The sequence below is a fragment of the Limulus polyphemus genome, unplaced genomic scaffold (genome assembly GCF_000517525.1).
Source record: "Limulus polyphemus unplaced genomic scaffold, Limulus_polyphemus-2.1.2 Scaffold781, whole genome shotgun sequence".
Taxonomy (NCBI): domain Eukaryota; kingdom Metazoa; phylum Arthropoda; class Merostomata; order Xiphosura; family Limulidae; genus Limulus; species Limulus polyphemus.
Window position 1 is genome coordinate 266,003 of NW_013666391.1, and position 12,880 is coordinate 278,882.

Here is a 12,880-nt window from a genome sequence, read left to right on the forward strand (position 1 = left end):
ATAACTTTATAAAGTTATAGTAGTAAAGTTATTTAATAAAATTTTTAATTATTAATTTCTCAGTAATATTTCTTAATTTTAAAGGAAATATAAAGAAAAAAGCTAAATATCAATATTTGTGTTTCACATAACATGTGCTCTTGTCTTAATGCTAAGTTTACATTTTATTATACCTAACATACAACATATGCAGTGGCTAACTTGAAATTGAGATATGGACAAGATAAATAAAAATTAAGGAATGGGATTTTTTGTAACCCGCATATATCCTATGTAGAGACCCAGATAGATTACATGGATTTTGTGTGTACTGTTACGACAGCACAAGTCACGCTACACTGGGAGCATGTGTGCTGGAGTTTCTAAAAGAGTCGTGACTTATCGAGGAACGTCGCAAATGTCCAAGTATTTGCCAGGCACCCTTTTTTTTAGTATATAAGCCCAGCAAATAAAGCCAGCGATAGATAGATATGCAGATAGATTGAAGAGAAATAAAGTGAGTCAAGCGAATAGTAGGCGCCGTAAGTAAAGTGTGTGAATTATAGCACGTTTATAAAAGTAGTTAAGTTAAAGTGACTGTGGAAAATCTGTGTAGTACAAAGTTGTATCGAGAAAGAATAAACTAGTTTTAATTAAGAAAATACTTGTATCGCTGAAGTTCTTCGAAAAGAATTTATACCGGAAATTAAGGAAATTATCAAACGAGCAGATACATAACAGTACTAATACAGTAACTTGATAATTTTTTGATTTTCTAAAATTTATATTTGAAGCCTACAAAAATTAACTTGTCTTCACCCTCCATTCAGAAAAATAAACGAGGCTTAGCACATGAGATTCACAAGTACAACATGTTGTAACACCATAAGTACAGCAGAACCTCGATTAACGTGCACCTCAAAACAACGGACGCTGCACTATTAAGGGAAGACCTTTACAGTCTTTCTTCTTTTTTTTTTACTATTTGTAACCAAAATAAATTTTGCAATAATGGCACCTCGGTATTCCAGATTAACAGTAGTATCTTTAGTGTCCTTCCCTATATGGGTAATTGACAAAGCGGGCAGTTATCTTCGTATGCCTGGATGGTGAACTGCTAAATTCCAACCATCCCAGAAGGATAACCAATGTTCAAACACTTGCAATGTTTATTGAATTGGCTCCAAACCATATACTGTAATAAATATTTTCACAGATTCAAAGTGCAATTTTATTACTCTGGGGAATTCTCATTGTAAACACTGTAGGATACATAAGCTGATAAATTCCACATCATGTTCTCAAAGCAGGGGTCAAATCAGCTTATTTCTATCCATGCGCTTTGTTGCTCTTGAGAGTATCGTTTTACTGTCACATAAACAGTCTAATGACACAAGGGATTTGTCATTTTATTTTCAGCAGTTTTCTCCTTCAGTCATTGACAGTAAAATAAACACAGAAAATAAATGTGAAATGTTTAGCAATTCAAACTCTGAAGAGAATTACTTGAAACTTTGTGACCAATAATAAAGAAAAAATGGCACAGCTAATCCACCCCTTGAGACTTCCTGTTGACAGTGCTCCATGTCATGGCAATGTGCAACTCATGTCCTGCATACACTAAACAAAAGGGGGGTCCTTAGAATTGAGAAATTTAGTACGGTCAATATGGATTCCAGCTTTACATGGCTGATTTTTGATATTAAGGGCATCTTGCTATAGGGAGCATTTGGATGTAGTCAGAAGGGTGCCCTTAATGTAGAGGTTGTACTGTACACAAAACCTTTGTTCTTCAGTGTATTTTTTGTTTTATGTTTTCAGAAAAATAACTAAAATTTAAATATTTATGAATAAATAGTAACATTTGCATACATATGTAATGTATGGTAGCTGAAATATCACTGCATTTTGCAAAATACTTGTATTATAGTTAGAGATTTGTATTTTGTAGGCCAATACAGTTATGCTTATTGAATGTGCATTATTGTAATTGTCTTAACTGAAGTTGTATAAAAGCAATTTATACAATATTAGAAACTTGCTAACTTAAAAACAGATTTATTTATAGTATTTAGAAAGGTAAAATATTTTACAAATATTGGGGAAATAATAATAATATGCCTTATAAAAAAAGACTAGATCTAGAAGGCTTGCAAAACTAAAACCAAAACTAAGCAAGTGCAAAAACTAGTACTGGAACCTGAGTTTTTATTGGTTGATGAATAAGTGTGCTGAAAAGGGAATAGGATTTTATAGGTATGTGCTCAGATATCATCTTTGTACACTTATGCTGCTAAATTCCAAACATTCCAAAAGGATTACCAATATTCAAAGAATTGCAATGTTTATTGAATCAGTACTGAACCATATAATAAAAGTTTTGATAGATTCAAAGCACACTCTTATTACTCTGGAGAATTGTTGATGTAAGCACTGTAGGATACATACATACATAAGCCAATAAATTCCACATTCTATTGTCAGCATAAATGTTTTCACTGATTCTAAGTGCAATGTGATTACTATGTATTTTCCAGAAAACATTGTAGAACATATAATCTGATACATTAGACGTCTTGTTCTCTGAGCAGGGATCAAGTCGGCTATCTCTTCACGTGTGCTTTGTTCCTTTTCAAGGGTATCATTATGGTGTCAGTCTACTGACACAAGCGATGATTTACTGCTTTATTTTCAGTGGGTTTCTACTTTAGTTGTTGACAGTAAAATGCGTACAGGAAATAAATATGTAATGTTTAGCAATTCAAACTTTCAAAAGAAGTACTTTGAAACTGTGTGACTAATAATGAAGAAAAAAGAGAACAGCTGCTCATTTTATTTCTGATTTTACAACTTTTCATTATACTTTGATTTGTCTACAAACTGAAGAATCAAGTATATCATTGAGGTAAAAGTAATAACCGATAAAATATAAAGTTGTATGTATTTAGGAGGTTTTAGTGATTATACAAATAAAATTTGAGATTTTTGAGACAAAGAAAATTTTGCATGAAAATACATTTGCACTCCGACTAGTAAAAAAAAAAAAAATAATTCAATATATACACGGACAAATCTTCAGTAAAAATTCTTCATTAAGAAATTTGATGTTTACTGAAAGTCTGCCAAATTATGTGAACATAAACATACTGTATTATGAGTTTTAGTGTGGAAATTATAACAAGTACAAAGTGGTTATGAGGTCGGTCAATTCGACTGAGCCCGTGTGGGGAAAAGTTAATAAAATCAAATTTATATACACCAACAATGGACAATCCTAGTTGATGACAGTAAGAAATTGTTTCAAAGACTTTCCTCTAATTTGGGAAAGGGCAAAAAGAGTAGAAAGTTGATGGGGAAACCTTAAAACTTTGTAATGATAAGTATTGTTAGAGTGGAGAAACTGTGAATGTGGAAACTTTCAGTTCAGGCGTGATAAAACATTTGAACTTACTTATGATGAATTGAAAAATGTGAGACATGTCTGAATCTGCTTCAAAGTTGTGTGTCACATTGTGAAAAATCTTCAGTAGTTATTACTTGTATTCATCTGGCTTATTAGAAAGCTCTACCTGTTATATTTTTTCAGTAGCTTTAACTAATAAATTTAAATTCACTTCCACCTTACACAAAAAAATCTTGTTTTGTCATTTGATTCTTCTGTTTATTAGTGATCAGTGCATTACGAGTTCGAAAGTTAGTGGCACTTCTCAAAAGTTACAAATAGCTTACAAACTATTGATTACACTAATTGTTAACAGGTGATTAAATCAGCACTATAAAACAGTAATGAATTAAATATTGCAATACCCTTGTCAGTCCTGGTTATCAACGTATTGTCATAATGGATAATCTTTGTGGTAATAGCATCCAAATGCATTGGAGATATCCCATCTATCAGACAAAATCCAAAAGCTGATGTCAATCTAGTCAGCCATCATGGAAAATCATATAAAAAAATCAATCAAATAAGGGCACGAAGTTGAATGCTCACAACCACAATGTCTCAGCTTCTACTGCCTTTCACTGTTTATAGCCAGTTGTGGGAAAGCAGTTACCCTTAAATTTCTTAAAGTAGAAATGAATTGAAATAAAGCCATCCTAATTTTTCTACTAATTAAACTCCCAACTTCCACCCTTACAAAAAGATTTTAAATAGAACTATACACCCTACCTTAAAAGTTCTTATATAGTTCTAACTCTCAACCTCCTCCCTTATATAAGAACTTTTAAGGTAGGGTGTATAGTTCTATTTAGTTTTACTTAATATATTATAGTTCTATTCATTGCATAACTACCCACCTCATGGTGTTTGCCCAGGTTGTACATGTCTGTTTTGCAGCTGCATTGTTTTTTCTTTCATTTTATACGTAATATCACACACGCACAGAGAGAAACAAGATGAGAAACATAGTCACAATTAGAACTAAGTGTTTGATTGATATTCATTTATGCTGAAATTTAGTACTTATTTATTTGTTTTGTCTTTACAGGTGATTTATCATAAAACTGCAACAAAGTGTATGGTATGTGAAAACCAGAACCGTAGTGTAACACTGTTACCTTGTAACCACTATGTCTTATGTAACCAGTGTGCCCTTCACCAGTCAAAATGTCCTTACTGCCAAGCTGACATTGCCCAGAGATCAAGTATGAACTTGCCAATGTAAAGTTATAGGTTACCTAGCTTCTGCATTTATTTGAACTGAAATGTGTGAAAAATGTTTAATACAAATTGTTTATCTTATCATTTGGACTCTTGTAGAAATATTATGGTTTTTAAATTTTAGAGTAAACATCAAGGATGTTACTGGGATTGTCCCTTGTTTTGCCAAATGAAGTACAAAAGAAAACAACAAAAAACTGTAGTTTAGTATGCAATTTCTAGGGTTTTAAATTATAAAATCATATATATTTGCCACAAAACAAATTAGCTGACATTTCTCTGTTGATTCTTTTCCTGTTTGACACCTGGCCGAGGTGTAATGTGTAAAACTGAGTATTAGGTGAAATATTTTTCAAATAGTTAGTATGTATTTGGCATTATGGATATCATTCTTTCTAGTTGCTGAGGTGAAAGTAACATTGTATGCCAGTGTATATAAACAGGTTTTTGAGACTCAGGATTCCAAGATGTGTAAAATGAAACTTAAGAATTAAAGTGGATGAGTAATATGGGTTTATAAAAAGTTTTGGCTTCTATTTTAAATTTCATATTAGATAATAAATTGTGCACTGGTGAATGGTTCCTGGGGTGTGGCTGCTTTTTCAATGAAAAGTAGAGGAGCTTTTTCTTTTGTTTACATTTGTTATTAGATTAATAATGAAAACCACTAAAAATACTCAGAATTTAGCTTCAGGCTTTCTATCAGCAACTTGGCCATATGTGAATTAGGCAGGCACAAAATACTGACTTCAAAAAAGAAAGTAGTCTGCTTGTATAATGCACAATAAAAAAAAAACTTTTTCATTTTTTGTGTTAAAGTATAACATTTGGAGTACACAGATCCTGTTGAGAAAAGCAGATAGTTGAGTGACTGTATGTTTATGTCGGGCATAAACAATTTACCGCTTCAAACATAGCTCTCACTATTACATCACGGATCATGTTACTGTTGTCCTGTGAGAAAAGTTAGTAATTGCAAAATTATTACCATTATTTCGAAATTGGTTTGATAAAATAAACAAGGAAAATGTGATGGTTTTGTAAAAAAAAAAGAAATATTCCTAAATTTCGGACATAATTTGAATATTTTGGTCTTATTACGAAATTCGCTTTTGAACTACACTGAAACATAAATTATGCACTGAAATTAAGGATAGATAATGTAAATAAAAGTAGGTTATTTAGGTGCATGGGAAGTCTTTTATTATCTGCTTAAAAAAAATTAAAGCCATTTGAATAATTCAAAAATAATAGATAAGTTTAAGGGTAGAATTTAAGGTTTGACTTGATTGTTTTAGTCTGCTCTCCAGTTTTTTGTAAAATTCAGAGTTTTAATTTTATAAGACTTCATGAGCTTTAAATTGCTCATGCAATTTAAAGTATTAAAAAATATTACTATATTTTTGTATGTTTTGGATTTTAATTAGACATTGATGTAAGAAAATCATCTTATTAGTTTTTCTAACACAGCTAAACTACACAATAATTAATTATGTGTTCTGATATCACGCTCCTTGAAATAACATAATAGAAAGCTTACATGGTTTAGTACATTTTTAATAGCAAAAAATAACCCTTTGTGTGTGTGTTGTTCTCAGAATAACCAGTAAAGAATGGATCATGTTCTTCATGAACAACCAGATTTGGAATATTTGAAAGCTGATGGAAAGCCCGTTTTGTTTTCTGTCCCCTCTCTCTTGAAAGAATTAAACTGGAATAAAGTTAAAATTGCTTATTAAAAAATTCAGGGCCAGTTTTCAGTCTTAAGCAATTTTTATCAGCACTAAGAGGCTTTTGCAAAAAACATGGGCATAATAAATTTAATTTTAAACTTTCAAAGTAAAACACATTTCAGTGAAGGTTTTTATATGAAATGCAGTGTAAAAGCTAAAGGTCAACTAATCATTGGCTGTAACTTCTAAAAACAAAAGAGAATTTTATATAGGTCTCTTGTTTGTGATATTTATTCAGTATTCTAGTGTCCTTTGTTTATAGTGTTTTGCTATAATGAATTGGTATCTCATTCAGAATACCAGTTTATTTTGGATATAATCTAGGTCAGGCCTTGGTTTTAATTAGTTATAAATATGGCATTTTCTAGTATGTGTCTGTCTTTTTCCCAGTGACAATATGCTTTTAATTAAGACTAGGTCAGACCCTGGTAGATGCAACTGTAAAATATAGTCAGAGGCTGTTTAAAGGTGACTAATGTTTTTTTATTTTGCTGAATTGAAAAAATGTGTGCTTGTAAAATATTATTTTTGATTATTAGATTATTTCTAGTGCTTAAATCTCACAGTAACTGGCAAAAGAAACAGTTGTAAGATTTACATCTATATATAAATAAAATTTGCACCAAGTTGTAGTCTTAAAATTACCTTTACATTGACCAAATGACTGTCACAATGTTTTCAAAGTCTTTTTGCACTTAAATAGTAACCAATAAGCATTAAAAGAAAGTTTAATTAAAATCACAATTAGAATTGTTAATATTTTGTGGATTTAAAGATAATTTTTATATGAAGAATTATATTTGTGTAAAGTAAAATGCTTACTATTTTCACTGCATCATTCCAGTATTTGTGTGTAACAATTCTGGGATATGTTGACCTGAGGAAGCAAACTGTGTAGATTTCTAGACTCCTTAAAAGTCTTAGAACGTATACTGAAATCCAGTTAGGATTAAACAGTAATAAAACATGATCATCCAGTTAGCCATGTTAATAGATAAAGTAGTTTATGTTAATATCATAATATACTTTAGTGATTTATTTTTTATTAATGAAGATTATATGTAGTACTTCTAGAATATTAAGTTACAAGATTGTAGGAAAGAATTTAGTATTTTTTATCAGTTAAGCTAAATGAAAAGTTTACTTAACATTTTAAAACCCCCACAAATTGATAATTTTTGTATTATTTGAAAAGGAATAAATACAATCTGTGCTCCAAAATTGAATATATGTTGTATACTTGTCAACAATTTAGGCAGAGAATAACTTGTGAAAGATGCATTTACTGGTCAACTAGCATGTCGTAACTATTTTGTGATAGCATTTCGAAATTCTGTTTTGTTCAAAATAAAAATTTAAAAACTTATTAAATATTCTGTGATAAGAAGTTCCTGACCTTTGATCAAGCATACATTTTTAAAAAGCAAATAAAAGCTAAATAAAGCAAAACTAAATATAAATCAATATATTCTCTAACTGTTGTATGTGTTCTTATATATTGCTAGAGTATTATCTTTTATTTTAATATCCAGGTTTTTATTTATTTTGTTAAATAAAATCTGAGAGGTACAAAATCTTATGTTATTGAGAAATATCAAAATATGTGCATCATGGTAAACATTGCTGTAATAGAGGAAAATTTGATCAAAGCAACTTTAACCTGAAATTCAATTAGTATTTACTAGTTATTATAAGTATTGGCTTCAAATTATTGCAGAAGTGCTGTTCAGCTGTTTTAGACCTTATTTAATAAGTAGTAATTTTGATTGTTTCAGCATGTTTAAATTGTATGAAAAATTAATTGCAGAAAATGTTTAACAGATTAACTGGGAAAGTTCTTAATAAATAAATAATGTTTGACAGATTAACTGGGAAAGTTCTTATTAAATAAATAGTGTATACTATGACAACACTTAAAATATAATTTTGGATGGATAACGTTGTTTAATTCATTAACAGTTAGGTGAGATCAAAAGAATATAATTTGAGTGTACCTGAACAATTCACAACAAGAACAATCTGTTTGATTTCCACATGGCTGTATTGTAGTCCTGTGACACACCTACAATCTGGTTTTAAAATAATCTACTTTGAACAAGTGTGCTACTTATTGATATATGTAATGAGAAAGTTGTATAGATTTGAAATCAGACAGTCTTGCATCTTTTCTATGAAACATTATTTGTATGTTGAAGTATATTTGATTTGCACTAATATGTAATACAGAATGACACATGAATTGCAAAGGAACTTCTTTGAGTGGAGTTATGTGACTAAAACTGAGTAGGTTATTCTCTACAGTATCAGGATCTAGCAGGTTGTTTTACTGTTAAGTAGATGGCTATTTTATATGCCTCTAAATTAATGAGTGATATGGGAGGGAGATTTCATAATTTGTTTAGTAATTCTGATTCTAAAAGAATGTAATAATAAAAAAAAAGTTATGAAAATGATTAGTAGACAGAATAGCAAGGAAAGAAGTCTCAATGTCATATAAAATTATAAAAACTGGGAAAGAATAAAAAGCAGTTATTATTTATAATTGTATTGTTAACAAGTATGCTTGATGTTAATCACTAAACAAGTGAACTTATGGTTTAACAGGTTATCCTGTCATGTTATTTTGTTTTTAGATGTTTAATGATTTTTTTTCACACATTAATGCTTGACAAAATTAGATATACCAGTGAGAGTGAAGTTGATATTTAAATCAATAAAAATTATAATTCTGCCATAATAAATGTTATGGTACTAGTAGTAACAATTAAATGAAATCTCTTAGTAACTAATGTTCATGTTAATTTCTCCAGTAATTCTCAAAATAATCTTGTCCAGGTGATTATATATTTAAACCATTACTGAAAATTAATAAGAATTTTTGATGGTCCAGGAATATTGATGTGTATTGATTTCACAGATTAATGTTTACATGGTCTTTAATGTCACTAGTAACATTATAAGTATAATGCAAAAATAAATGTTTGGCTCAGTTTTCATGCAACGTTTTTTTATTTTGAAGTATTTACTGACTAGGGTCAGCTTTTTGAGTCAAAATACTTTAAGCTATTTATGTAAAATGTATCACTCATGAGTATTCAGTCTTTTACCTGTACCTCTAACATTTTAAAATGCTAGTTTTAATATGACTTCTGATGCTGAGTTACTTCTGTATAACATTATACCTAAAGTCTAGGTTGATTGTTGTTTTTTAATAGTTATTTTAATATTTAAACTTGCTAGACAGCCAGGCCATGATTTTGAATTCTTCATAACTGAGGAGGTTAAGTGAGAAGGTTACTGTACATGTATTTAGTATATAGAAACTTCAATATTCATCACCAACTAATACTTTGATTTTATAAAAGTCTATACAAGAAAATATATATTTTTGGATTATTTTTTACAGCAATAGGTAGTATTGATAGAAGTAATAAAATTTAAATGTTTAACCTTAAACATTTTTCAGTTATCTGAGCTTACTGTAATACCTAGGAAATTGAGAAGCAGTTCTTTCTCTGAAAACTAGTTATTTTGCTATCAAGAAAACCAGTGAAGGTGTTTTGTTTTGTAGATGTAAAAATATAAGTAATTGAAAGAAGTTTTATCCATGTTGGTTTTTGAAGTGTCAGGTTATTAAATTGATGCACTGATGTGTACCATTCTCAGTTATTGTTTTTTTTAATGAAAAAATATCTTGCATCACTAAGATCAACATTGAATGGTTTCACCAAAGTGCTGCAGTGATGTGGAATTGAGGTAAAATAGTCACCGTTTAGAAAAATAATGGCTTTAAGTTCTTTCCAGTACTTATTTTGGTTTTGAAATATTTTTAAGTTGCATAATAACATTGAGTTTCTTGATCACATGCCCCTGTTGGTATATCCTCTATTTGTTGATCTGTATTAGTCTTTATTAAATATCTGAAGAAATAAAAAGTGCTGATATAGTTTGTAGAAGTGATGTGTCTTTAAAAAATATGATCTCCTTTGGACATTTAAATAATTTCTTAATATAAGATTATAAGAAATAGATATTGAATAACAAAAAGAAACGGAATAATTTTTATCATCTTTGAATTGGTAAAAAAAAAGTAATTTTCATGTAAAGCCTTTTTATTAGTGTTAGGCAGAACTGTATTTAGCTATTTTACATGTAATCTAAAATTTTGAAGAGTACCTGAAAGAACTAGTTATTATTCAAATATTGTTTTTTTTATAGTAGGTGCAAGAAAATATTGTTCTATATGCTTAAACATGAAGTAGAATATTAAGTTTTTATTGGTTATCTTGACACATTTGTAAGAGATATAAGTATTGTGTATTTACAAAGTGTGATAATTCATACAAGAGAAAATAATCTTATTTCAAAACCATGAGACACAAATAGTGACAAGGATTTAATATACAAAAGCTGAATGTGGAATTTAGTTGTAAATATTATGAGATTAGTAACAACTAAATTTTATAAACCGAAAATCTTATTAAATTGAAAGAATTCTGCATTTGATACATAGCTATACTGTTTAAGATTATTAGTTTTGGCTCTGATTCAAAACTAATTAGGGTAGGTCATACTAAGACATAATGAGCAGTGTTGATGTTTTTTGTTGTTGTTTTTTTCACTATGATCATAGGAAGTTTTTTGTTATGAAACTTAAATTTTTGTGCTGAAGAATATAGAGAAGTTAATATTTATTTGCGACTATATTATTATTAGAATATTTTACTTTTTCACAGTTCTCATTTAGCAATAGATACCAATGGTATTAGTCTTATCTCTCAAATTTCTGACTTGTTTTTATTTCCTGCTACCATTTGAGCAGTTAACATTCATCATACTTACAAAATATTTGAAAAATACAAGAATTCAGCAACCAGCATATATCATCATTCCAAAGCTGTAATAATATACAGGAATCCCTCGATTAGTGCGGTTAATGTGTTCTTTAAAAGAGCCGCACTAATCGAATATAATAACTTATAGGAAATCATGTAATTCGTACCTCAATTTTTTGCGGGCAAAAATGTCACTTGGATATTTTTGCACATTGAATCGAGACCAAAGGGATGACCATGGGCATTATCTAAAATAAGCAAAGCTTTAAAATCTAAATTTCTTCTTCGGCAAAAGTCTTCAACCGTTGGACAAAAATACTTGACGAACCATTCTTCTAACAAAGCTTTAGTTACCAATGCTTTTTTATTATATTTCCATATTATTGGTAATTGTCCTTGATTTATACCTTTAAGAGTTCGATAAACCAACATAGGCTTTAATTTCAAATTTCCTTTAGCATTGCCTCCCAATAAAAGGGTTAGCCTATCCTTTGCAGCTTTATATCATGACTGGGAATTCTCAGATTTGGCCGGAAAAGTTTTGGAAGGCATCCTTTTCCAAAATAACCCCGTCTCGTCGATGTTAAAAATTTGTTCATCCGAATACCCTCCTTCTTCCACAATTTTCTTCAGAATTTCAGGATATGCATCAGCAGCTTCCTTATCTGCACCAGCTGCTTCCCCTGTAATTCTTACATTGTGCAGGCTAGTTCTTTTCTTGAACTTCTCAAACCATCCAGCACTAGCATGGAACTCCTTTGTCTCGTCTTTGAACTTTTCTTCTTTTAAAATTGAAAAGAGACGTAATGCTTTTTCTTTTATGAGATCAGTGCTTAAAGGAATTCTTTTCTGGTTACAGTCCTCTCTCCAGATAGTTAGCAATCTTTCTAATTCAATCATGATAACATTTTGATTTCGAGTGGTATGCACACATGATAAGTTTGAAGCAGCTTTACCTTTCGTTTTGTATTCATCAGCTTTACCTAAAATTTCTCTTACTGTTGACTCACCTAGTTTGTGCTCTAGGCCTATTTTTGATTTCGAGACACCATCTTCACCTTTTCTTATGATTTCTATTTTTTCTTGAAGAAATAACTTTTCGAGTTTTCCTTACAACTTCACTTTCATCTTCACTAAGTCTTTTGCTCATGTTTAGGAAAAGGTAGTACGTTAAAATGTCTAAAGTAAAAAAAAAAAGTCAAAAAATGATTTCAAAGATGCCCAAATGACTTGAGTAGTTAGGCTAATAGCAGACAACTAATTACTTAGATGATGTAATAACTAGTGTCCACCCCAAGGCAATAATTTTTTACCCCGGGGAACGGGTTCCCCGTGAAAAAAATGTTTTAACTCGTGGTAAAAAATATTTGAAATAAAAGATACTTGATTAAGATTTTTATTGATTTATAAATCATATTTAAAAAAATATCGAACACATAACAAGGCTGACAAAGTTTTATCACTCTTTTGTTCAAGCTTGTCGTAAAAGTAAACAGATCTGGAAAATCTCACAGTATAAAAAACACATGTTACAAAATTTAAGTCTAATTGAATACTCATACGTCACTTTCAAAATACCTCTATAAGACGTCATTTTTATTAAGTTTAAAGCATTATAATAAAAAAATTCTTTAGTGAGCTCAAATCTATGTGAATTAGAGCGATTAACG

The 12,880-nt window shown here is 29.9% G+C and overlaps 1 protein-coding gene across 1 annotated transcript in view; it reads left to right on the forward strand.

Moving 5' to 3' along the window:
* The window catches only part of LOC106460495 (RING finger protein unkempt homolog), a 74,181-nt gene extending 63,850 nt beyond the window's left edge, over window positions 1–10,331 (forward strand). The window contains exon 16 of the mRNA XM_013920200.2: window positions 4,470–10,331. Within this exon, the coding sequence (XP_013775654.1) occupies window positions 4,470–4,646 (177 nt within the window). The 3' untranslated portion in view covers window positions 4,647–10,331. The remainder of the gene's footprint in view (window positions 1–4,469) is intronic.
* Window positions 10,332–12,880: the final 2,549 nt, after the last annotated feature.